Below are 27,253 nucleotides of genomic sequence, written 5' to 3'. Positions count from 1 at the left end.
TGTGAACACTGTGGCTGGAAACCAAGCCCTTCATTCATAGAAATCCTACCACTTACCTTTCCTTTGTATTGTTAGTTACTGCGGCTTTAGTTCATGGTCTCTATGACAACTGTTTAAATTGGGATGGGCAACTGTCATCTGGAGTATTACTGAAAGAAAAGTGTTAGTGAGCACACAGTTCCACAGATAGAGCATTTCAATATAATCCAATTTTAATTGAGCTCCAGAGACTTTGATGTGCTGCCGAAGGTTGGGAGAGAGCTATTCCAGGGAGAAATTAAAGCAGCCCAGCAAGGCTTCACTACTCCAGACTGTCACCGTTTTAAATAAGCATTAGCATCAGACTTAACCTTCCCCTATGAAACATCTCAGTTTTTTTTTTTCCCCAGCTTTTTGCTCCTTTTTTTTTTTTTTTTTTTCTGATACGTATAAAGGCAAAGACACTTTCATCTTTTTATATACATTTCTATATTCCCTTGATTAAGTTTGAAAAGCATGTATTGGACTTGAGATGCATCTGAGGCTGTCTATTGGACCTTGCATTGCAGTTCATAGAAAAAATAGAAGCAGAGTGAGGATTAGTTTGCAACAGTCAAATGACATGTTGGATTTTCTCTCCTCAGACTGCTCGAAAAGTAAACCATCCTTGTGCTAAAAAGTTGGGTGGGGACTTATTTTAGCTTGGTTTCATCATTAATTTTCTTTAATGTAGATGAAGAAAAGCGAATATTTCATTGTAGACTCTTTTACTGACAAATATAGGTTATTTCTCTAGCTCTGTGCCCACTGGCCGTTTGGCTGTTTTTTTGTTTTTTGGGTTTTTTTTGTGCATAATAACCAAAAAAAGACACATAACAAGTACAATAACAATTAGTAGTCTTATCTCTATTTTTACACAGTGAGGAGATCAGAAGGTGACTGTAAACTTTTGAACTGTTGAATTAAAAACTCTCATGATCACTTCATTTAATTAAAATATATTATCTTTTTATACCATTTTCTTTTTCTCTCACAAATGTGTATACATACAAAAAATTTCTAAAATGAAAGAACTTCATAATAATAAAGCAAAACTTAATATCAATGTGTATTTTCCAATATTTTGATATATACTGGACAGCATTGTGTGTTAGAGAGCTAAGACACATTTTAACATGATTCATTTTCCTTGCTTTTAATTTTGCTTTTTTTAAAAACTTTTCTTTATGTCTGACCTTCTTGGCTTTCAATGAAAGAAAAATGAATTTGCAAGATGCTGAGCTCTCTTTTTGGATGCTCGGTACTCTCAGCTTCTACTCCAAATAGTAGGAGGTGGGATGCTCACCTACAAAGAGAAGATGCATCTTGCAAAAGTGAGTGTATCAGAGATAGACTATTACATGGGCTACTTGTAGTCTTTAGAAGGAATGTGATATGCATCAAATCCTGACTTAATGGCAGTAGAAATTGAACCAATAACAGTACAGGCAGTAATCTGTCTGTACAAGTTAATAGAGTTTATTGTCTACTGGAGCAATTAGTCTGTTACCCACATAAAAGAAAGGTAAGAATTTAGATTCGTAGGAGCATTTGAATAGTTGATTGTTCTAGTCTATTAAAACAAAAGTGGAAATACCAAGTATTTTTGTAAATCTTGAGGTAAATGCTATTTAATTAATAATTTTATTAATTAAGCAAATATTAAAAATAAATTAATTGAAGCTATATAAGGGAACCGTCTCAGATTGGGATTGTCATACTTTTTCATAGTAGTAAAATCCAAATACCTTCTGTGGTGGAGCAGCTCTTAGTAGACAAAAACAGAGGCACATTCACACAAAGTGTCTCTGCAAGCAGACAGGTATTGCAGTAAATTTATACCAGATACCGGGAACCCAGAGTTCACCGCAGGAAAGCCTGTGAATATGCCCAAATTTATGACATGGCAGGTTTGCATTCCAGTTTCCTAGAAATCCAAAGAGGAGGGAACTGTATATCTAATCTCCTATAGTATTTCTTTCCCCCAGCTATTGCAGACATCAGAAGGCTATATGCGTGCCCCAGAATCCATTTTTGGTAGGCAGCTGAGTAGACTCTTAGTATTCCTCCCTGTTTCCATGAGAATTTTCTGTATAGAATTAGACCCCACTAAAGTTTTACTTAGCTGTTGTTTTAACCTTCACATTGGTCAAATTAAACAAACTGATAGTTAATTATATGAAAGTATACATAGAATATACATTGTGTATATGTGGCTCCAGTTACTAAAATAAATAATTTATGGAGTTTCTATATGCCATTTACATTTGATATATGTGGATTTCTGAATTTTTTATATTTTGTACAGATTTATTTTTCAGTGCTTAATAACTGTATCTGATTTAAAAAGGTGTTCCTTAAAGCAAGTATAGAATGCATAGGTACTTTTCTGTAATATTAAACCAAAATAAGAGTAATGAAATGTAAACTAATTTAATGATTATTTAGTTACAGCAGGCAGTTTGCAAGCAATCCAAATTAAAATGCTCAAAAGAAACATTGCTATGCTTTCCTTCAGTATAAGTTGGGGAATGACCTGTTAGAGAGCAGTCTAGGGGAAAGGGACCCAGGGGCCTGGTGGACAGCAGGATGACCATGAGCTAGCACTGTGCCCTTGTGGCCAGGAAGGCCAATGGCATCCTGGGGTGTATTAGAAGTGGGGTGGTTAGTAGGTCGAGAGAGGTTCTCCTTCCCTTCTACCCTGGTGAGACCACACCTGGAATATTGTGTCCAGTTCTGGGCCCCTCAGTTCAAGACTGAGGGGTGACCTCATTAATGTTTATAAATATGTAAAGGGCGAGTGTTACGAGGATGGAGCCAGGCTCTTCTCAGTGACAACCAACGGTAGGACAAGGGGCAATGGGTATAAACTGGAACACAGGAGGTTCCACTTAAATATGAGAAGAAACTTCTTCTCAGTGAGAGTAACAGAGCGCTGGAACAGGCTGCCCAGGGAGGTTGTGGAGTCTCCTACTCTGGAGACATTCAAACCCACCTGGACACCTTCCTGTGTAACCTCATCTAGGTGTTCCTGCTCTGGCAGGGGGATTGGACTAGATGATCTTTTGAAGTCCCTTCCAATCCCTAACATTCTCTGATTCTGTGATTCTGTGATTACTGGTTTATGACCAGTCTTATATAGGAAGATATATTAGGAATAGAAACTTTTAAAAATTAAGCTCCGTAGTAGAAAATATGTTGTCTTATTACTTTTATAGATCTTAAACCATATGCATTCTGCACTGAATAAATCAAACGTGAAATTGTTAGAATCCAAGATACTTTCATGCTCTTCTATATGACATTGAGATCACATCTATAAAAAGAGGGACATAAACCTGTCTTTCTACCTGTCATTTGGTAGGAAATGGATAATGTTTAACAAAACTCAATTTTTACACTGTTCTTAAGACCAATTATAGTGCCTTCAGTTTTTGTAATGCATCATGGTATGTTTGAGTCTTTTGACATTTTTTATTGTATTGCACTTTTGAATAAATACATCGGTCTACAAGTTCTGAAAGAAAAAAAAAAAAAAAAAGACCCTGAGGATTTTATGATGTCTTTATTCTTGGGAAAGGACACATCACATGCTTGTGGATACCATACATTTTTATTCTTCAAACTATTCCTATGTTTTTTGCTTTTGGTGAGTCCTAAAACTTGATAAAGTAACTTATACTCAGTCCAAGGGCAAAACTATTACACATGAGGATGAAGTATGCACCAGAAGACACAGTTGTAGGCCATAGAAGAACATGAGTTTCTTCTAGTAATTTCCAATAGCTGGATGGTGAGCATACCCACATGGAAGCTGGGTAGTCTTGTTTCCCTTCTTTCCTATGTTTGAAGGGAGCAAGCAGGTTTCTTTGTATGTTGGCAAATGACGACCAGTGAGCAGTGCCTGCTTTTCAATCCCTGCAGAAATACAGCAGGAGTCTTTCTGCTTGTACTGCTCCATCAGGTGTACGTGTGTAGGAACTTGCCAGGAGCGATGTGCCACTGCCCCAAACCTCTGCCTTTCCTTGGGGCAGCACGCACCCAAGGCAGCTCACTCGTGCACTGTGAATCCTGGAGCAGCAAGGAGCATTCATCCACCCAACTGTGAGCTGCTCAAGGAGAGCACAGCATGAAGGTGGAACAGACAACTCTGTTGGGGAAGGGTGTCACTTGGTTTCACATACCTTTGAGGCTCTGAGTGCCTGTCCCAACCATTAGGCAACAGAGAACTTGTTTGTTTTCATGCTGATGTTTGAATCTACGCCCACAACTCTTTTTTTTTTCAGCTAAAACTCTTACAAATTTTGTTAAATCCACTAACATTTGAAAGTTAAGAAAACTGCATTTTTTTGTCAAGTACCTATTTAATGAATAAATGTCCAGCTTTGGTTTCAAGTTACAAGCATTTATCAACACGGTGTTCTCCCTTGATTTGGGAATATTACAAGTCCTTTCTTTCCATTGTTTTACCTTTGCGAAGGAGGTCCAGAATTAACCAGTTGATAGAAAAACAAACTCTCCATTTTTAATCCTGAAAAAAAAAAACCTTCTATGTTTTTCTCAGATCGTATCAATTTTATATGTCTTTTGGCTTGTCCACTCAACTGAAAATGTGATTTATGCAGTTCTATTTAAAAAAAAAAATATCGCATTTCACTCAATGTGATGCTGGGGCAGAATTATTCACAGTAATTTGAGTGTAAGTACTGAGATCACCACCCGCTTGTCTGGATTAAACTCTAAGCATGAGATGCAGAGTGAGAATGGAAACAGCAGTCCTGTTAAGATTTCTCACCAGATTTGAGTCTGACATCCTCTTGTTGCCAAAGTCATTGCAAAATCAAAACCTGTTGCTACAGAGAACTAAATGAGCTTCTCTAATTTGGATTTTGCCCTAATATTTTTTTAAACCTGTTTTTTTTTGAGTTAGGCTGTGCTCTGATATGGCTTTCTATAGCACTAGAATATATTTGTCTTCTGCTTCTCCGCATACACTATTGCTCCAGCCAGCTCAAACAGCTCTATTCTTGCTTTTAGAATCCTTAGATCAGCTGAAATTTCTGCTTAAAACAGTAATTGTTGTAATCTGTTGTTTTTTGGTGTTTTTTTTTTTTTTTTTTTTTTTTATGTAGAGCCTATAAAAGGCCTCTGCCTACTTTTTCTAAGGTGGTAATGTCTGCTGCCTCTTTCTGATTCTGTTCTTCCCAAGAATTTCAGTCCATTGCCGGCATTTGAGAAATTGCCTAAATTGACAATCTGTTTGCATGTTGCATAGGAAGGAAACCATGAAAATGTACACTGATGTATAATGCCCATAAAATGAATGTTTGGTTTGGTTTGGTTTGGTTTGGTTTGTTCCTTTCCATTACTGTCCTCAAACACAAAATCATAACATGCAGAAAGATTTTACCAATGAAAAGAAGAAAATGCCCTGAAAATGGGCCAACCTCAACTCATATTTCAGATGACTGAAAATGAATGTGGGAAAAAGAGCGCCAGTTACTGTCAGCTGAGTGGGCATTGTTTTAATGGATACTGAAGTGTTATGTTGACCAGAGAAATCAAATTTAGAAAAGGTTGGAGTGAACCTCATGCTTCAAGAAAAGGGGCCTCTTGAAAGCTTAAAAAAACATTGGAAGTATAAGCTGAGAAAATTTGGCAAGGAAGTAAAGCCCAAAACCACAAAAATAATATCTGCATTTTTTAGATCCCTGAAGAGGAGGAGAAAAATGAAGGAGGGGTGCCAATATTTATTTAAAGAAAAAGTTCTAAAAAAGATTTTTGAAACTGATGTGAATGGCGAAATTATAATGGCATAATACTCAGCTCATCCTGCAGAGCATAGTATCACAAGAGCTACTTGGAGGAAAGCTTTTAAGGCATACGAATAAAGAACGTTTTACACGGAAGAATGTTATAAGGAAGGGGAAAGGAGACCTTAATGTAAAGAGAAATAGAGAACGTTTTACTAGACCGACGTGTGCAAAGAAAAACTTGATAACGTGGTATTTTGGTGAGACTGTAGAAGTGTTTACTATGTGACTATTGGAATTGAGGCAGAAAGTATGTTCTTAAAATGTCTTAAATATATATTAAAAAAAAAAAAAGAGAGAGAAAGTAGCAGGAAGACAATGAAACACTAGGATATTAAATTAGCTTGATTTGTCCTTCCTCTCTATTTACATTCTCAGTTTCCCATTTCAGAAAAGTAAAATACAGAGTGCTTTATTATTTGAACTTACCAGATTTTAAAATTTCTTAATAAATATCTTCGTCATACATTTGCATATCTTGACCTGATATATCCCTTGTTACAGTGTGTGCATATTTTTCTACTAAATCTGAAAGTTGATCCTATTCAGTACTTCATCAAACATTTTTCAACTATATAATGCTTGCTCAATATGGTTTTTCATAAACTCCAAGAGTCTGGTTCCATGCCATTAATGTCTGTAATTTCACTCTGTATTTCGAACACATGAAGCAGTCATGCAGTCTGCCGTGTACTTGTGTACTTGTAGTAAGCTCCGTGTTAGACAGTTCTGGAGAAGAAAGTTTGTTGTATGTGCACAGAGGTCATTTTTTTAACCTATGAAGACCTGCATTCAGAATTTCAGATTTTCCTTGAAGCAAATGGTGATGGTAGCAAACACTTGTAGAAGGGAAATCCAAATCCCTGACAGGAGAGAAGGATTTTCAGTAGTCATTTCCATGTGTTTGTGACCTCTAAAAACATACAATCATGCTAAGCTATTTTATGAATACCTATTGTGTACCTGAGTCAGGTGCATAAGCAGACTTCTGTAGCTGGCTCTAGACAGCTCTCTCATGAAAAATCTATTCATTGTAATTTTTTTTTCTTGAAGTACTCCATGTTTTATTTGCAAGCATCTTAAGTATTGAGGTTGCAAATTTGGAAGCATCCCATAAGACACTGATATAGGGAATGTACTAGATAAATTCCATTAATTTTATGGTTACCAGGCTGTTATGAAATGGTTAATATGAAATCAACTGCTGCTTTGTGACTGAAGCATACTATTGCTTGCTGTTTCAAATTTAACTATAAAGGGTAGTAGTTTTTCCCACAATTATTTTTTTCCCTTCCTTGACATTTTTTTTTTTTTTTTTTAGTTTCCTGCCTATTTATATTAAAAAAAAAAAAAAAAAAGAGTGGAGACTGCAAATTTAGATCCCAGCTTTTTCATTACGGACCTCTTAGCTCACTTTATGTAGAAAGTAGGAGATACAGTTTCCACCAGACAGTAGGGAGACAAAAGATCAAAGCAGAACCTTTTAGACAGTACATGACCATCTCAATTGTGTTTAGTTATTTTTCAGGACGGTAGTGTTTAGTTTACAATTGAATTTCCTTGTAAAAAACACTTTCTCAACCTCAGGAAATATTAAATATTTTGACAAAGTTGGACAAGGGAGCTTCAGAGAGCTTCTCTTCTCTCCTTGGCAACTGCATTCACAGAAAAATTTGTCATGAGAAACCATAACCAAGATCCTGACCTGGAAACCTGGGACACCAAAGCTATTTTGCTTTTGTTCCTTTTCATAATGTAGGTGTAGGGACTGAAGTGTAACTTAAATGAATCCAGATTTCTTCTTCCTGCCTTTTGTTCAAGGTTGAGATGTATAAGATAGACTCATAGCTGGCAATTGCAGGTAATCTGTTTTCCAGCAGTTGGTAATGGTGAATGAAGCCCAAAATACAAACAAAAATCCTATTTGAACTAAAGGACCACTATAAATGGGGATTACAAGGGCTTATTTTGTATTGGAAGAAACACAACTTTGCAAGCTTAGTTAAAAAAAAAAAAAAAAAAAGACAAACAAGGTACAGTATATATTAATAGCCAGGGCATAAATAAAATAGTTGTAGCTATAATTGCCAGTGTTGAGGAAGACATGCTGAGTTTGGTGAAAATTACAGCACTGGACATAATTCAGAACTCTTAAAACACTAGAAAATAGAGAGACTTGAAAAAATATTAGGGTTATTGGACTGCTGGAGGGGCAGATTATGAATATATAATACAGTACTTATAAGCATGTGTCTCTAAACCTTTGAATCAAATTAAGAGATGAAGGGTTGCTTTGGGTTGGGCTATCAGGATGCAACAGCATTCCACTAGACCTTACTCAGTCAAGACAAATCTGTTCAAATGCAGAGTGAACGTTTTGAATGTAAAATACTAAAGGAGTAGGAGGGGTAAACTTACAAGGAGGGGAAGGATAAATTCTTAGAAGTTCCTTGCATGTCCAAAGGAAAAGGAAAGTTAAATAAGTACCACCTGACTAAGAAAATATCCCGTATTGCCAAGTGACAGAGCCATCTAACAGATAGATGGGATTTTGATGTCTAAACTGAGGACATGCCAGAGCTCCTCTTAAGCACTGGATAAAACTGTCTTTATAAAATGAAAAAATCCCTTCACTACCAAAATTATGGTATTATTGGAATCTCTTCTGGTCATTGATAAAGGAAAAGAAAATGTGTTTAATTTCAGGAAGTGGCTATCTTATTCAGAAAGCATGACTTTCAGGATCCTTTTCAGACTTTGAAGAAAATAATCTATAGGAACTTTGGAACGTATTCTGGAAATGCAGCAAAAAATGAGCCAGTTCTACTACACATATGTACAAGGCAATGATGTTCCTTACTGTTCTTGTTGGTGGACATTATTAGTACAACAGGTAAAGAATAATAAAGGAAATCAGGGAATAAGTGCTCTGAAAATAATAATTAAAACAAACAAACCAATTAAAGAAATGCCACATAACCCAACAACAAAGTTATATTACATGTTAATGGATATATGCATCTTGCACTAGAGAGTAACAAAACTTTGCAAAGGTTATAAATAGCAATTGATATGTTCACTGAGGAATCAGGTTAGAATTAAAATACCCTGAACCAGAAATCTTGTTCAAAAGGACAAATTTTGAATTCCCATTGAAAACAGTAGATTAAATTCACATCCATAGGCATTGATGAATCATTAAAAAGAGTTATTTTAAAAAAAGGAAAACATTGAGCAATAAGCAACAGTTCTTTGCAACAGGCTGGAGAAGTGACCATTCTTACCATAAAGTTAGTGACTAAGAGTAGATAAAACTTAAACCAGCTGCTTTCCTTGATTTTTTTATAACACCTGAATTTGTGATTATTTCAACTCCAGAAACAATAAGCAAAAGAAATATCCTTTTGCAGTGCTGTGTCTGGTGTTGTGAGATACCAAAATATAGTATAAAGCAGCAAAAAATAATCCTTAATACTGAAGTGTTTCTCCTACGGAGATAAACTATCAGGGATGCTAGCAGAATGAAAACTAACATTTTTAGTCTTCTGGTTAATCTAATATGTCAAAATTCTGGCTGTTAATTAACAATTAATTCATTATCAATAATTGCATAATTAGTGAAGTAGGCTTATGATTAAAAATGTTCCAGCTCTTAATTGAAAAAAAAAAAAAGAAAAAGAAGAAGAGATCTTGGTCACATCAGAAATAAAATTAAAATAACAGAACCTTCATATTCGAGGCAAGTAGGAAAGCACTTCAGTAATGGTTTTGTTTCTTCTCCGTAGAGCTTTCCATCTGAACATCCCGTGCTGCTTTAACACTCTAATCTAAGTCAGTGTCACCAATATATGTTGTTTCATATTATGGAACCCTGAGGTTTAGGGACTTCTCATTTTCACTGTTAGGATGACAACTTCATCTTCCTGTAATACACTCTAGCAAATTTTTATTCTTTGTCTATCATCTGGGCAGTGCACCCATTACTATCTTTAAAACACACCTATATTTCTGAGTAAATGAAAAGGTTTTACAAGGAGAAATAAGCTTTATACCAAATAATCTCAGCTGCTATTAAAAATCAGAAGTGTGCTTACTTCAAATATAGATGTGGTTGTTTGGCTGGTCGGTTTTTATTTCGTTAAAAACAACTTATTTGGAACCTGTCTAGAATTTGGTGCTTAGTCATGAAGTTTCAGCTATTAAGACACACCTAGAACAACAAGTCTTTATGCTTGTATTTAGGAGAAAAACTCATAAAGCTATCAAAACAGAGAGCACTGACTTTAAATACAAAAACCAAGAAAATATTGGATGGAGCACATGGTATTTTTAGCTTCACATAACTAGGTAACATGATTTCAATGTGTTTTGGTGAATGAAGTAGTAATTTCCATGTCTTTCTGAATAACAAAATATACAATATATGCAGTCTGTAAAAAAATGTAGAATAGCCAGGCCCTCATTCATGTCATATGAGAAACTGAAATGTTAAAAATCATCCTGGAAGAAAAAAATAAAACGTATAAACCTTTTAGAATATTCAAATTGAGAAAAAAGAAAATATTTTGGCTCTTATAGCAACAAGAAAGAATCTTGCAACAATGTCAGTGATTTCTGCCGTAGATACCTAATAACAGTAGATTCCTAATAACAGAAGGTTTAGTGCATCTCTTGGAAGTGGTGCTAGATGAATGTTATGTAGGATGACAAAAATGGGTAGTATAACTTGGACAGGAAACCATACAAAAGAAATACTGAAATAATTGAGATGATTTGATAGCAACATGATAATCTGATATTTGTAGGACTAATAGACAGTTAAGAAGATTGTAATTGCAGATGGTAATTGAATTATAGACTCCTTCCTTTCCTCTTATTTCCTACCCTTTCTGCTGGTTTGCTGGAGTGCAATCATAAGTCATTCATTTCATAGTAGGGTGAATATACCTCTATGAAGTTATGATTATTTTATACTGAGTAAGAAGAGGAGGAAGAAAAAGGCAACCAGTTTAAAATGTGCTTTTAGTATTGATCTATTAACTAAGCTGTGGTACATTTCAAGATGTAAATGTATTACTGTGGATCATCTAGAATGTTGATACATGGGATGTAGTTGATATTAAATATTTTTGTTTAGAAGAAAATAGTAGAAACATTTTTGAAACAAAAAGTGAATTCCTGAAGAATGGTGTTTTGTCAAGGAACTAATTCTTTGGCAAATCTGCTGATTGCTGTAGATCTGGTTACAGCTATATATGTTTCAAATTCCTCTCTCTGGGAGTCTGTTCTCATCTTTTAGCTTTTCAAACATGAATGTTTTCCTCCCTGTTTCCTCTCTATAGCTTAAGAACCTGTGTATTTACAAAAATTATGTATCAGATACCAGCAGCATACATTCAAAGAAGGAGATGCTGGTATCTTCACAGTCTTTGTTCTTAACCAACTGAATTTCACATACACGATACCAGCTGTATCCTAGCATCTGATCTCAATGAAAGACTGATGGAAAATTTTGTTTATTTAGCTTACCAAAGAGAAAGCTAAGCAGTAACTGGATCACAGTCTGTAATTACTGACACAAGGAAAAGTTATCTGATACTAGAAGACTCTCTAATCTCACAGACGAAGGTGTCATGAGATCTAGTATCTGGAAGCTGTAGTCCACAGAGTTCAAAGTAAAAATGAGGTGCAGATTTTTAACACAAAGGTTAATTTACCATTGCAATAATTCAGCATATGAGGTAGTAATTCCACAAGTGGCCTATGACTGAATGGAGGGAGCATATCCTGCGTGCGTCTGGGATACCTCCAAAGAAATCAAGCCCCTTTCCTTCTTCGAGGCTGTACTTGGTTAGTGTGGAGAGCTGAGGTGAACTGAACAGTACCACCAGCCACAGTGTTGCTCTAAGTCTCATCTGCAACTTCTTCCCATGTGGACAGCACAGGGGGCTCACTGTGTTCCTCTCTTCGGTTTCCATCAAGGCCAGAACTAACATTTCAGTGCTCTTCAGAGTGCTGAAGCACATTTTGTTGCTGTTGTTGCCATAATCTCTAAAATAGACTCATCATGGTTATGAGAAATAAGTTTTGGAGAACAAATTAACAGAAAACCATGGAGCTCTTTTAACACAAAGGGTTAAACTCAAATTAGCATTTTCCTATGTGAAGACATGTTACTAACTTGAAACTACATCAATGAAAAAACTGAAGGAATACAGTTTCCTTTACCTCAAGCGTGAAGGATTGTTGACAGCAGCAACATATGGTCTCCCTAACATTTCTCTGTTCAGAAGTTGGGGGAGGTCATGGTTACAGAAAGCAAAGATCTCAACTGAGTGAGTAAAGCACTGCAAGCTGGTGTACCAGTGGTATCTGTGTACCTAATGGAGAACAGAGAAATTGAGTCTCTCCAGTCTGAAAACTTCATTTTGCATTTCCCTTTAGTGAAGCTGAAGGCAGAGTCTACAGGGCCTGGGAAATGCACTTGGGTGTAGGGAGGGGATGGTCCCCATCCCAAACCATTGACTCCTCATAGGATGAAGTGCTGGGGTCCCAGCTATGGGCAGAGCCCATCTCAGCAGAGGTGATGGGCTGAAGGCAGCCTTCTAGCTGGTGAAGTGAATTGGGAAAGGGTTGTTCTATACCACATGATAGTGCTGTAATGATGATTCACAGATGAGAGAAGTTAATAAAGCTGATACCTAATTAAAATATGTCTTTTTTGTCTGCTTTCATGTACATCCAGAACAGTGAAGGAGGAGTGAAAAAGATTATTTAAGTATTAATATCTAGTCTTAGACCTTCAGTTGAGAAACTGCCAAATTGGAAAAGTAATGCTATTTTTTACCAATTTTATTTTAAAATATTTTCACATTAATTTTGAAATGCTAAAATACAATTTTGAAAATTTTGTTCATGGTTAGGGATATTAAATGTACTTGACTTTAGAAAAATTATCATGTTGACATATTGTTCTAGCTAATTTCTGTATTTATTAGTGGAATTATGACCCTGAAATGGATATGAATAGCAAGTTACTTTATTTTGGTTGTACTTTGCACCAGATAGCCTTGGAAGTAAATCTGTTAGCTGATGCATAACTGACAACTGTGTCATGCACACTGTTGGAAGAAAATACAGCTAAGCCTAATTGCAACTGTGTCCAAAACCTTGTGCTTGCTTGCAGAGTTTGTGGATTTTTTTTGAGGAAAATAAGTTGATGTGGCTTATGAGAAATGGATCTTAGGAGTATCAGGTTATTGAACTTACTGATATTCTTCATTGTGCTCTTTAGAAACATTTAAGTTAATCTTTTAACTTACAGTTTTTAAGTGTTAAAGAGATACGATTAACAACTGTACATCACTGATGGGTAAAATTCACTGTGTTCACTGTGTTCTTATGCAATATTTTAATGAACACTCCTGCCAATACCTGTCACCTTGACTTTCTTTACAGGTCCTTGCCTATACAGAAGGCCTTCATGGAAAATGGATGTTCAGTGAGATTCGGGCTGTTTTTTCAAGACGTTATCTTCTCCAGAACACAGCTTTGGAAGTGTTTATGGCAAACAGAAGTATGTATTTGTTTATTTTGTTGCATAAAAGTGTGCTAGTAATTATTCTGTGTGTTATTTATTAATCTTAGAATTTAAACTCTGTGCTCCCTTTGATAAAATGCTTGTGTCCGTGTTCAATAATGATTACTCTTGCACGTATTCATCGCATTTCATATTAAAATCAATCACAGAAGTCAATCTCACTGCTTTTTGTGCAATGGTGAGATTTATTTATGAAAAAAAATCATTGCAATTGGCAAATTCTTTAAATGACTGATAAAAAATTTACTTTTTCTGTGATCTTACCCCTCTCCTCCATTTTCTGTAAGTATTTTAATGAAATATCTAAAAGGAAATTTCCTTTTCTAATGATAAACTGTGTTAAATTTAAAAAGACCAGATCAATAAATGGATCCACTCGGTTTTCTGTATGTGCTACTCTGAATCAGAGTTGGGTGACTGGTGAGGTGTGTCAGTAGTCTTTTGCCCTGAGAAGCTTCGATTCCAATTGGAGAGGGAATTAACAGTTTCTGGTCCTGTGTGTTTTAATGTACCAGTTAGCAGACCAAATGCCATGCCAACTGCCGAACAGCTTCCCAGCCTGATAAGAAGTTATCTGAGTTAATGGTAAGCTGAGATTCCTCCGAAGTAGCTGCACTCAGGTCTTCTGCAGAGAGTTAGTGCCAAAACATTAATCAGCGAATGATGCATAGGTATGAAATATGGCGGAGGAGAACAAAATTGCTGTTCTAACTTGAATCCCCAGGAGGATTAGAGTGGAACTGACTTCTCTTCCTAAACAAAAACCAAAGAACATTTTAAAAATATATGCAAGTGGATAAACAGGCTATACAGATGGTTTACTAGTCCATATTATCTCTTCTTCATTTAGCTTCTGTTATGTTTAATTTTCCTGACCAAGCAACGGTGAAAAAAGTTGTCTACAGCTTACCACGTGTTGGAGTAGGAACCAGCTATGGTTTGCCACAAGCCAGGTAATGTAATTATAATAGTTTCTATATTTTGTATTTCTTTTTTTATACAGATGATGTTTTAAAACATGTCAATACTAAAACATTATTCCTGTCATAAAACTCCAGATTTTCTCTTTCTTAAGGTTAGTTTGAGAAACAATACCTTTTACTTACTATATGGTATTGTAAATTACATTTTTTTTTTTTGTTTTAATCATTACCGGAAATAAGCACTTTCCAGTGAAGGACCAGGAACAAAAACTTATACCTTTTCTCTTCAAAGTCTGGTTTTCAGTCAGGTTTTATAAACATATAGACAAATGTTCATCCTTGCTGTTATTCAGGACATGGAACTAAATATGACTAGGTTTTGTGTTTGCTGAATGAAAAACTATTTTTTTATACATTTTCCCACTTGCTTTTTATATGAATGTGTGTGGGGGGGTTACTTCATTGCTCATCAGTATAGTGGCTGTTTTGCTATTTCCAAATTTCTTCCATACCTTAGTATAATACATTATTCTTCTTCTGTTTCGAAAATTAAAGAGGATATATATTTTGGAAGAGACCAACTAAGGTTCATTTTTAGAGATTTTCACATACTATGGACAAGTACAGTTTTTATTATCTCATCAACATCAATATCCAAACAGCCTATGGTCAGAAATAAGGCTGGGAATTGTCAGATCCTATAGTATAAAAGTGTTTATCTTTCAGTGAAGGGTAAGATGATCTTCAGGTATACTCTGAGTTGGGAGGGAAATTCGTGCCTCCAATTTTTGTTGTTGTTTGTTTAGAAATGTCTGTTCAGACTGAAAATTGTTTTTGAGGTTGTATCAGCGGAAGTTTTGTGAAAAATGTTTAGGTTCAGTGTTAATTTCCAGTCAAAATGAAAAAAGGGTAGATAAATATAAAGGGAGTGAGGAAACAGCAGGAAATGCACAAAATATAGTGCTTTGGGTTCAGATCTCAGTTTGGCTTGACTTGGCCAAAAACCAATGACTTGATCATCAGTGTAATGTCTGGGATATGGTTTTGTCTTTCTTTAAGTCATTTCCTACAAACTAAAACTTCATATTGTCCTTGTTTTATCCCAGTGTAGAATGTGGAAATTCTCTGAAGTGTCAAAGCATTTGTAGGGCTGGAGAACTGTTTTGTTCCCAGCTGAACATCATTCGTTCTCATGAGCTCAAGAGTCTCATGATGCCTAAGGCTTGATTTCCTTAATGTGCTGAAGTTCTTGGGCAAACTGCCAAAGTTCTCAAGTTTTCACTGGGATCAGGGGAAGCTGGGGCATTTCTTTGGAAGGTGCATCTTGTTAATATTTGCATTGCTCTTCCAAATACTCAAATTAAAAGAACTGTTGTCTCTAAATGGAAAGTAATAGTATTCTTTTCTGAAATAAAAATAGCCACATGTTCTAGAACAAACAAAATGCAAATTTCTCTATCAGAATTTCAAATCTACAGTGACATTTTTTAGTGTTGAAATTCATATCCTTTGTGCATTATTCAGTGAATAATTGTCTGAAAAGTTTGTTGATATATAATTATTCAGAAAAGTTTCTGCTTCAATAGTGTATGTAGTTATTTCCATACCTTTTTGATTAGAGTTCAATTTGAATCAAAAATGGGCTTGTTAGCCTTCAGAATAAATCTGGCATGTGGTAGTGAAGTTGTTTTTCTTCCTTATTTTTGTGTAATCATGGTGTGATTTATGCACAATAAAGACCCTGTAATCATGGTTTTCCTTATTGTCTCCAGTAGAATTGCAGTGGAGTAACTGAGGGAAAATCTGGCTCTATAACTGCTCTCTAGTTATTATTTTGTTGATATTAGAATATACTTTCCCTTCCTATGAATATGTTGGCTCTGGAATGCTAATTTTTAGAATTATGCTTATTTATATAACTAACATAAGGAAACATTACGCTGATCAACCAAAAGGAGCTGCTGCACTGAGTAAGCTGTTAGCCTTTTTTATGATCAGTTTTCCAGATTGTGCTGTACTTGACATTTTTTTAACAAAAGCAGATCTTTCTGGTTGTCTAGCTTAAATTCTTTAGTTTTATTTTTCTAAATAATATTTCCTCTCTGATACTAGGCTGATCAAAATTTCATCTAAAGGTAATTAAATTAACATAACAAATTGTGTTCACGATGCAGATATTCTGAAGAATAAATTATTTTTAATGCAGTACGTGGAGTTTAAGCGCATTTCTGTTTTCATGGAGAAATCCTGTGATTAACAAAGATGGAAGGAAACAAAGAAAAAGTAGTATTGATGATCTAATGGCACAAAGGATTAGAAGCAGGCACACTGGTATCTCTTCCCAAGAGTGTAAGAGACCTACTGTTCTGAGCAAGTCTCCAGTTTGCCTCTTTGCTACCTTTCCTGACAGCCTGTCTTATGCCTTGATTCAACAAAGCATTCGAGCCTGTGCTTAATGTTGCAAAGAAGTAATGACATCCTTAAAATTAGTCACATGCTGAAGAGTTCAGTCTGATTTGGTAATCAAATTCATCTGTCTTTGATAAATGCATTTTCACTGTTCCTGAAACACATTGCATTGATTGTAGTTTCCTTATGGCCTTGACATATGATACAACTGGGCAGACAGCACCGTGCCTTTTATTTAACTTATTTCTGCAGCTCCATTTGATTCTATATAGGTAGAGTAATATCCACATTTTTACAGCACTATCAGCAGACCGCTTTTTAGGGTTCTGACACATCAGGTGTAATTTAATGATGCTTTTTTATTGGGGGTAACATCACATCTTAGGAATCAGCTATGAGCTGACCATTTTGTAAGCAAACAGAGATCAAAGAACTGGGAAAAGATACAGTTACAGTATCATACTTCACCATTAATGCGGTGCTAGCACCTTCTGCTGAAATTCTGTGTGCTGTTAGCTCATTAGATAAAACAATAGCTCCAGTTAAGACAGATGAGAAATACAAATAATTTTTTTTCTGAAATAAAACACAGATTTGGGCTGGTATGGTAACTATTTTGACGTCATCTCAGTGCTGCCACTTACTCCACATCAGTAGCTTGGTGACGGATTTCCAGATCTCAGTACAGCTGGTTGCAGAGGTTGGATTTTGGGAAAAGACAAGGGTAGGAAAACTAAGATTTGATGTCATCAAAGCATAAAACCCCTTTTAGAGCTTTGATCAAAAGTGGATATTGAAGAGTCTCTTGTCAGAAGCCAGAGACTTTCCCAAGCCTTTTAAAATTTTTATTTTATTTAATTTTTTTTTTTTTCTGAACAGGAGCAACACAACACAAAACATCATGCAGGTGCTACAGTTTTCACAAGATAATTAAAGGTTCTTTGTATGAGACTGGATTGTAGCTAACTAAATTAAAAGTGATTGTGAAAGGGGGTGGGTCACGCTCCACGCACTGGATATATGACATCCCTTCCCTCAACAAAATGCCATGAAGTGTTTTCTAAATGTATTTAAAGGATACGAAACTTGAAAAATTGGATCAGCCCTTCATACATCAGAGGGTCTTCTGCAGTTTCCATTTTGAGTAGATATTTCACAGTTCTCTAGAAGCAAAGGAAGCGCATTCATTTGTACGCCCTCATATTGGTGATGGCATATCGAAAGAGAAATGGTGTGATCAAAGTTGGGTGGATTTAGCAAAACACAAAACAGTGGGTCTTCCTGTGTTAACTGAAACAAGCAGGTGTGGAACCAATTTATTGTGCATAATTTTTTCCAGTCTCTGTTGAAATAACTGCGAATCTTTCAAACATCCTAGATATAGAGTAAATGAGAAGATTTTTTTAGTATATTTTTTTTTTTTTGTGTAGCATTCACTCAAAGCAGGCATTCAAATACAAAGTCCAGCATTTGACAGTTTATAGATTTTTGAGACTCCCTGGGAGATTGTGGGTAATGTCTAAAAGCAGCTACTAAGCTGTACTGAGGCATAAACGTTGTTTTGTCATGGGAGGAAGAGAAAGTCTGTGACAGAAATGTTTTGTAAATTTAATGATCTCTTTATATTTTTATTTTCTGTATTTATTAATTTGTGTGTAGCATTAGTCATAGTTTACTGGAAACAATACATCTTTGAGAATTCCAGTGTAAAAGTAATTGTTATCCTATAAAATGCAATATAAAGTATTATTACATTCAGATAATTCTTTAGATAAATTGTTCAGAAGAAGCATAATAGAAACAACTTAAAATTTTTTGTAATGTCTCCTGTGTGCTAGTGAAGTGTATCCACCACTGGCATCCTAGACTCTACCATAAAATAAGCTACCCAAGCTGGCAAGGCGTTATGTATTGCTATTTTGGTTAAATTCAGAGATTAAAAAAAAAAAAAAAAGGAAGTGTACCTGCACTGGCATGGTCATTCTTGTATGCCCAATTTGTAAGTCTAAGTATAGCAGACATTGACAACCTACACATTGACAATTCAGACATATGATTGTGACAGCTGTACACTCCAGTCACATACCAGTACTCATCCTTTCTCTGGAAATAGGGTCTAGTGAATATGTACAAGTTCGTACCTGATTCTATAGAAGTAGATGATCTACATTTTTGTAATCACTGCCCAGTTTGATACCTTGTATAGGACTTTATTTTAAGAAAATACTCAACATTCAGAATCTAGAAGTAGTACCCTTAGTGTGTTTAGTGTGCAACTGAAAGCTGCAGCATTGGGTGTTGCAGATCTTTTTCCTTTAATGCATTGCTCTAGACTGAATCTAGTCTCCTATATTTTACCAACCAGGGGCAGTATGTACTATGGGTAATTTAGAACTTGGTGCATGGTATTAGCTTATTGCAGCATTGTCAAATTGAATATACAAGAGCTGAAGTTTTCTGCTTTTGTCTGCCTTGACACAGTAGTTTGGTTCTTTCTCCCTTATCCAGTGATGCAAGTTTTAGGAAATGTGTAGAAATTCAGTATCTTAGAAGCTTCTACTCCTCTTCTAGATTTGAATGAAATGCAATTCAGAAGTTATTATGGAGAGACAGGCAGATGGACCTGTGAGCAGACAACTGAATAAAACTTTCTTTTTTTTTTTTCAGAAACTAGGCTAAAAATAGAAATCTCAAGGCTTACGGGGATACAGGGAAGGAAAATGGGTAGCTGACAATGGAGGAGGTGCACAAATTGTGGAATAAATATCTTCTACCTATGTGCTGGAAATATATGGCACTTCAATCTATCACTCACCTTAATGAACTTATCTCAATATATCCTTTTGAAACAGGGAAACGGTATTCCTCTTTTATTCCTGCTGGAAAAGCCAGGCACCAGGAGGTCTACAGTTTCCTTTACTTCTAGTCTTTTAAACAGATTCAGAATAAAATAATACATAAAATATATTATTCTGAATTATTACAGTGCTGTAGTACTGGTAAAATAAAATATGGATCTTAATTTTAGTAATTTCTCAAATAAGGGTAATAGTGTCTACTTGACTTCATTAAAGAAAATAAAAAAGCCTTTGAGAGAATCTGAAATTAATCACAGTAATAACATTGCCCTATGTCTTAACGTTTAATGAGGCTCTTAAAAAATCATTCTTTAAATGTATTTCCTAGGAGAATCTCTCTGGCCACTCCCCGACAGCTTTATAAATCCTCCAACATGACTCAGCGCTGGCAGAGACGGGAGATATCTAACTTTGAATACTTGATGTTCCTCAACACTATAGCAGGTAAGGCCTCTGACTCTTTAATCCTTCATAATATGTTTATGTTTGTCAAAGTCTTAAGCACTGTGACTTGATAGAATACATTTATCCCTCTAGAATTCAACAGCAGCTTTATGATAGATTCTGAAACACACACATATTAAATTTTATCTGAAAATGCACAACCTATCACTGGGAGTTTAGATTCATGTATTGTTGTGGAGGCTGTTACTTGCTCCCCTCCTGCCATTTCCTCTGCTGACAGCTTTGTCTGAAGCTTTATTAGAGTCAACAAACCATTGCCAGAGAGTGTCTGGAAATAATAATGGGAAAATGTAATTTCGCTACTTCATCATTCTCAGCAACAGCAACTAGACAGCAGAATAACAACAGTATTCTGCCTAGTACAGATGTCACCTGGATTGTGGTATGATTAGATTACAGCATCTTTTCTTGTTTAGTTCTTTGAGCTGAAATATAATATCAGATTAGGTATTTAAAATGAGAAATAACTGCCATAGACATCCATTCATTATTGACAAAAGGAGAGCTTTTCTGGCAACTGACATTAATTAAACATTCACGATGGCATTATTCCTTTCACCTTTCCCTATTCTATGTGTTAACTCCTTTGGTAATTTTAAATGTAAAGAGCAGCAGTTTTTTACAGTATGTACACAGATTTCCAGGAGGTTGTCTACTATTACGATTCCTGCCTGTAGCACACATGCTGCTTATGAACTTGCCTGTGGAGAGCCTTTCTCAGACATTTCACTCCAGTGAGCTTTAATTTGAAACCCAAATTAAATTCCACCAGGCATCACTTCATAACCCAGTGTTACAACTCTCATTGTTACTTCATCCCAACTTTTATGCTTGGGGTTATCCTCAGGCCAGACAAAGGACAAATGTAAGTATGAAACCCAAAGATAGCACCCACTAATGCTGACCAGTCTGAGGACAGTTACTGTGTTCTTCCCAGTAGGCCAGTGGCAGAAATCAGGAGCTGTCAAACTTGCTTTGAACCTTTAGGCTTTTGCCTCTATGCTTATATGGTAGTCATCTTCCCTGCATTCAGTCTTATGGACATTAATAAATGTGTCATCAAATTATCCCAGTGTGATACAGAAGTGCTACCACTGAACAGCTGGAAATCTGAGGGCATGTTTACCTTGTGCAGTGGAGCACAAAGCAGAGTTCCTGAAGCTACTGGAGACCTAGGCTGGAAAGCCCACATGGTGCAGTCCCATGCAGGCTCACCAGCTTGGTTCCCGAGCATTATAGCCGCAGTCCCGCAGATCTCTGCCAAAGGAAGGAGCCCCGCTGAGCCTCTGGCACTGCGCCACAAGAATGCTGCTACCCTGCTCTGGACACTGGCCTGCCTCCAGCTGCTGCGCTGCTCTCGCACGTCTGCTGCCCTTCTGGTGATGAAGAAATGCAAGCAGAACCTCACAGGCTCCCTGACTGCCTCACCTGAACTTGGAAAGGTTTACTGGAGAGCTAGGAAGTTAGCCTAGGTCCCCTCAGTCCTTGTCCAATACATTATCGACTGAACTGTCCTTCACTTGTAGTTTCCTCTTTATGTATTCATTTCTTCTGCAAGCAGTGTGTCTAAACTCTTTAAATGAGACTAGACAAGAGCAGAGCTAGTTTTTGATAGATTACTTTCAATTTTTAATCAGTTTAAAACTCCAAGGTCACTTATTTTTAGGTACATCACCAAAACATCCAGACCTGGAAGAATTCATTATGTCTGAAGTCAATTAGGAATTGCAGTGACACTTACACTAAGGTGTCCATCAGTAAACAAGCTTCAGCCTGAAGAGATTCCTTCAGAGTATCTCAGAGGTCTCAGTAAAAACATCATTTGACCTATTGTTTGATATTAGTGCTGCTAGGCAGCCTTTATAGCCAAACACAGGGATGGTCACATGAAGGAAGTTTCTCTTAGTGTCATCTAGCGTCATTCACCTGCCTTACAACAGGATGGCCTGATATTTGCATTCCAGATACCACTTTCTGTGCCCAAGGTTTGGAGGATTACGGCTTCGCTTTTTTTTTTTTTTTTTCTTCTATATCTGTGAGCTTGTATTGTATTTGGAAAAGCTTGCAGCAGCTTGGTCGGTACCTTAGCAGCATCTCTCTCTGACTCAAAGCTCTTAATTTCTGGGAGATCTTTCGGTATCAGTCTTACTGGTAAATCTCATTTGTTCATGTAATCTCATTGTTGTTAATTGTATAAGCTCACTTGCTCATTTTCATAGCATTACCTACTATCTTATGAAGTCTTTCAAGAATGCATGATCAAATTCAAATTCAAATGTAGATAAAGACCTGATTCCCCATAAGAGAGAGACATAAATTGGAGTCTCTAGGAGAAATTCAGCCTAATTCTTTGTCTCCATCTTGTATTGACAGGCTTATTTTGTAAAGTCATTCTTTTTAATGATGCTTTGAGGTCACATGGATCAACAAATACATGTTTTCTTAAGGACAGCTAATACTCTGATTTTTAAAAATTTTAGAAGTGACCAGTATTGGTCAAATAAAGGTCAATACCCAGGCATACTCTTCTGCTAAGATGTGAGCAAAGTGTTGACTAATATTTGAAGGTCTTTTCCTTGTCACAAAGAATGCCCCTTACTCTGATTTTTATTTCAAAACCATCTGCATTACTTGGCTTTTGCTAATTGGTCCTTACCAATCTATGTATTTTCTGTTTTTTCATTTTCCAAGAAGGATAACAGTCATCATGTTAGGCTGGAAAGAAAGTATCACTGTATGATCTCATAAAAGTTTTTGGAGGGATATCTAAAAGCAGCTGAGATTCTTGGGTTCTTTCCCAATAAGCAAGAGTGCTGTCACATCTGATAATGTTCCAGCAGGATTAGAGAAATAAAGAGTCCTGATGCAAATGATCTTCAATTCAAAGAGCTTGCAAGAAAGTATGATTGCATTGCTGTATTATGTGCTTTCTATTTCTGTTTCTTTTTTTTTTTTTTTTTTTTTTAGATTTTGAAGATTCATAGTCTCTATGAACATAGATAAATAGATTAAAGTTGCTAATGTCATTATAAAATCTGCACTCACTGATGCAGAGTCATGGAAACTGATGATGTTTTTTTTGAAAATTAAAATAAAATTTACCCTCAATAGCTGAACTCCCTGCCAATGGCACATACACACAAAACCTTTTCTGAAAAGAGCATAAGGGAATTAAAACTGACTCTAGCCCGACAGCCAATTCTACACATGACAATAATCTTTTTATTCCAGTTTGGAACAAACCCTAAAATTTTCCAACTTCTTGACAGAAGCAAAAGTCCCCCAAAGCTATTTTTTGGAAGATCAACCTGGTTTTATAGTTCTAATGAAATCTGCACTTCAGCTAGAAAGCTAACTTCAAAAACTCATTAAGAACTTGGGGGTATTGCAAAGAAAATCATTATAAAGTTCCTGGCAAGCCAGAAACACACCCTCAATGGAGTGCACGTGAGCTTCAAGTCCAGTGGCAGTACATAAAGCTTTAAATACATAAATATATGTATTAGAAGCCTAAAAGTTTTCATATCCCCAAGCTCTTTCCTGGCTCCGCCATTGCACAGCACTGAACTGCCAGGGACTGAGATCTGGGAAACTGCGGGGTGGAGAACTCTGAGGCAGCCTGAATGACACCACTGCTTTTACAGCTGTGCCTGTACATCCGTAAGTCTTCTGCTGAAAGGCATTTCTCCAAAATATTTCATTTACAACAACTATGTGTTTTCTGATGAAGCACTAAAAAAAAATATAATACCTCTACCAGAAATACAGTACTGGAAGCAAAGTACCTCTACTATATGTTGCCTTTGTTTTGATAACACTGAACTGATAACAGTCCAGATACATCTGTGTTAAATAGAAGCAAATTCTTGTATGTACCATAGACAGAACCCCCATCATTCAGAAGAAAATACAGGATTTTCTATTTTGTACACAGAGTTAGAGTATTGAATATACTCATGATCTCCTTTGCCTTCTTTGGAAATCCAATTTCCAAATATATTTTTAATTATACGCTTTATAATGAGAACCCATAAGAAATATTTCCTCAGGGATACAACTTCTTTACCAGTAACTGTTTGTGTAGGCAGTGATGACCTAGTTTGACTGTAACTGCTTGTTCAAGCACCAACATATTTTCTAACAATATCATTGTTTTTAACCATTAAGAAATAAGTGCATAATTTTTTTAAATTAATGTTGCCATTTAGCTCCTATTGGCTTCTTCAGCATATCTGGGTGGTAGCTTAGTCACTTAAGAAACGTGGAGGTTTGGCACTTAAGAAATGTGTTTTATCTGCTGGTAAGCAAGTGGTACATAGGTCCCTTTGTTGATTTTCTTCTCTTTCAAATAAATAGAGGTCCACTAACGAAGTGGAGTTTTTGCCAGTTCTTTGTAGCTTCCTTTCTTCTTACAATGGTGCTTAATTAGTGTCTAGCCCTTTACAAAACAGTAAGAAATCACTCACGTTTTCTTGTGATCATTTTCTGAAATTATTCAAGAAATAGCAGCCTTGGAAGAGAGACGTTTGGAAGTGAGGCTTCTGACACCAAATCATTTCTTTCATTTGTGACATGCCACCAGTTCCTTTTCCACAAGAAGTCCTTTGCCTGCTTGTTAATGCTCTTAATTACACAGACTCGTTGGTCTCTGTAGAACAGAACCACTGAAACAAATATACGAACCTGTCCTTAAATCTCTCCCTGCCTTGCCAATATGTCTGTCCTGACAAGCATGGCCCCTGGCTATTCTGTAAGTTCTTAATCAATGTTTGAAGTACTGAAGTGTCCCCTTGGAAAAAATCTATCTTTCTATGACTCCTTTTAAGAAAATCTTTATATCACCCTGTTACCACCTCTGAAACATTGCCTGGCTTCATTTTTAGTTCAACTGTTTCTGTTATGATCTTTACTCAGGACTTAATAACTGTCTACTTCAGCTATTGTAGTTCTCTCTTTTGAGATAATTTCTTTTCCAAGGATATATGGTTACCGTCCCTTGCGCTGGCCTGATGACTTATTGCAATTTCAATTCAAAATCACTCTCCATTTTCAAAACTCTCTAAAGTCTTGTTTCAACCTGTTTCTCTGGCCCTCTAGCCAACTATTTTCTCACCTCCCTCTTCTGTTTCCAAGGGCTTCACCTCTTTCTTGCCCTCATTTCTGACTCAGGCATATTTCATCATGTTTACAGCTCTGGGTTTTTCTCCCAAAGGTAAACACTGCACTCTGCTACTTATCAATCAGTCTCAGTGTTGTACTCTCTGTGCTCCTGGTTTTTGTCCTGGTTGTGTAGACATAAGCCTTCCTGGTCACCTTCCCCCTCCTCCTACCTATTCCCTTCTCAGGAATCCTTTAGCTTTGAAGGCTTGAAAGCAGCTATAATTATCCTAATTGTCCTTTCTTCGGACACAGAGGAAAAGGCCATATTGCTTGTGATCAGCATGTATGTCAGCTGAACCCTCTGGGTGATATAGGGAACAGTAATTTTTAATATTCTCAGTTGCAAGATTGTTGAAAAAGGTACTTAAAAATAATCCCACCACAGCAAAAGGAATTGGGAGTAGTGGGAACAAGTAGTTTTGTAATGTGGTTGCAGTGCCCACTATTTTAGTTAGAAGTCTAGTTTTCAAATCTATTTCTCAGTATTTAAGTAATTTATGCTTTTTTTTTTTTCAAATTGCAGTATATTAAATATGTGTTTGCATTTGTATTTCATGGAACTTTAATTCTTTTTAATCCTACCTGCCACAGCTTTTAAAAGAAATGGAAAATAATTATATCCATAATTTTTGTAAGTCATTTCTTGTAGTGGAAAGGGATTATTTTTAAAGGTTTGTGGAAAAAATATGACATCTTCAGTCAGGTAATAAATTCAGACGAACTTATTCCCCCTCCTTCTTTTTTTTTGCCTGTTTAGCATTTTCCACTTTTTTACTCTGTGATGTACAAGCCCTCACTGGTTAATTATGTATATATTTAGCTACTGCATGTGTTGGGCTTATTATTGTCATCTAATTAGATGTAACTCGAACTACTTGCTTCTAGAAAAATCATTAAAAATTCTTTCCTAATGACCTAGAGATGACAAAATGTCTGCAAAGTGTGAAGAAGCAGACAAGCACAGGAACATCGCTCTTAAAGAGTGTTAATCCAGATGCTGCAATCATCTAATTAAACAATATTTTGCTGTCATTAACATTTTCACCAAGGAATTGCAGTTATAATTTCTTTGTCAGCTGTCTCTAGCTCACTTTACCTTCAAAACTAAAGTGCCATATAAAAACATTAAATTGGATGGTTTAATTAAAAAGGTTTTTTTTTTTTTAATGAAGAAACATATCCAGTATTTCTGAGATCTCATTTGCTATGCCTCAGTTTTATTGTTCAAGTAGATTAGTGTCATAGGCCTGCAATATTTAATATTCAGCCTTTAATATTAATCTCTGTAAGCCTACTTGGGGGAAAATCTGAAGCTTCTGAAAAGGTATAGGGACAACCAATAGCAGTACAGGTTTATGTTTTATATTTATTTAGCTAAAGAAAGAACCAAATCTTGCTGGAAGTACCAGATAATTGATGAGATGGCTAAATATATTCATCTGCTGCCTTTACTCTGAAAATAATCATTGCAAAGCCAAAACTGATCAAGAAAGCATTCCTAATAAAGTTAAAGCACTAATATTTATGCATGTTTAGAATTAGGGATTTGTAATCCCATTATAGGCCTAGATCACTGTCCTCCACTCAGATAAGCACAGATGTGTGGTCTTATCTCATTGCGTAGGTTTGGTCTCCTTTCACAATTTGAATTATGGTTTATCATCTTGAGTAATTTTTACTTGTTTATATTAAAATTATTGATTTCAGAAAAATAAATAATTAACTTTTTAACTAAACAAATTATTAGCTATTCTTTGTAGCTAATCTCTTCATAAATAAAACATGTTTTGTAAATATCAAAGTAGGAGAGAGTTAAATATTTTGTTTATTTTTTCACAAGTCTATGGCTATATTTACTAAATACATAATCATTAAGACTCCATTGTTTTTAACTTACTCTACCTAAAATGAGAGATAAGCTGCTTCAAATTGTTTCTCATTGTGGGTTAAAAATATTCACACAAGAATTAATGCAATGTCCTGACAGGGACCTAATTCCAAATGATA

At 35.9% G+C, this 27,253-nt stretch overlaps 1 protein-coding gene across 2 annotated transcripts in view; it reads left to right on the top strand.

Annotated features, from left to right (window-relative positions):
* NBEA (neurobeachin) overlaps positions 1-27,253 on the top strand; it is a 490,666-nt gene that overhangs the window by 373,820 nt on the left and 89,593 nt on the right. For both annotated transcript variants that reach the window (XM_082063608.1, XM_082063609.1), the window contains 3 exons: positions 13,290-13,407; positions 14,282-14,384; positions 19,950-20,065. In XM_082063608.1, coding sequence (XP_081919734.1) covers positions 13,290-13,407; positions 14,282-14,384; positions 19,950-20,065 — 337 coding nt within the window. The remainder of the gene's footprint in view (positions 1-13,289; positions 13,408-14,281; positions 14,385-19,949; positions 20,066-27,253) is intronic.

Source organism: Streptopelia decaocto, assembly GCF_964273445.1.
Source record: "Streptopelia decaocto genome assembly, chromosome: 1".
NCBI classification, from domain to species: domain Eukaryota; kingdom Metazoa; phylum Chordata; class Aves; order Columbiformes; family Columbidae; genus Streptopelia; species Streptopelia decaocto.
Note: the sequence above shows the minus strand (reverse complement) of the source record. Positions and strands in the feature narration are given on the sequence as shown.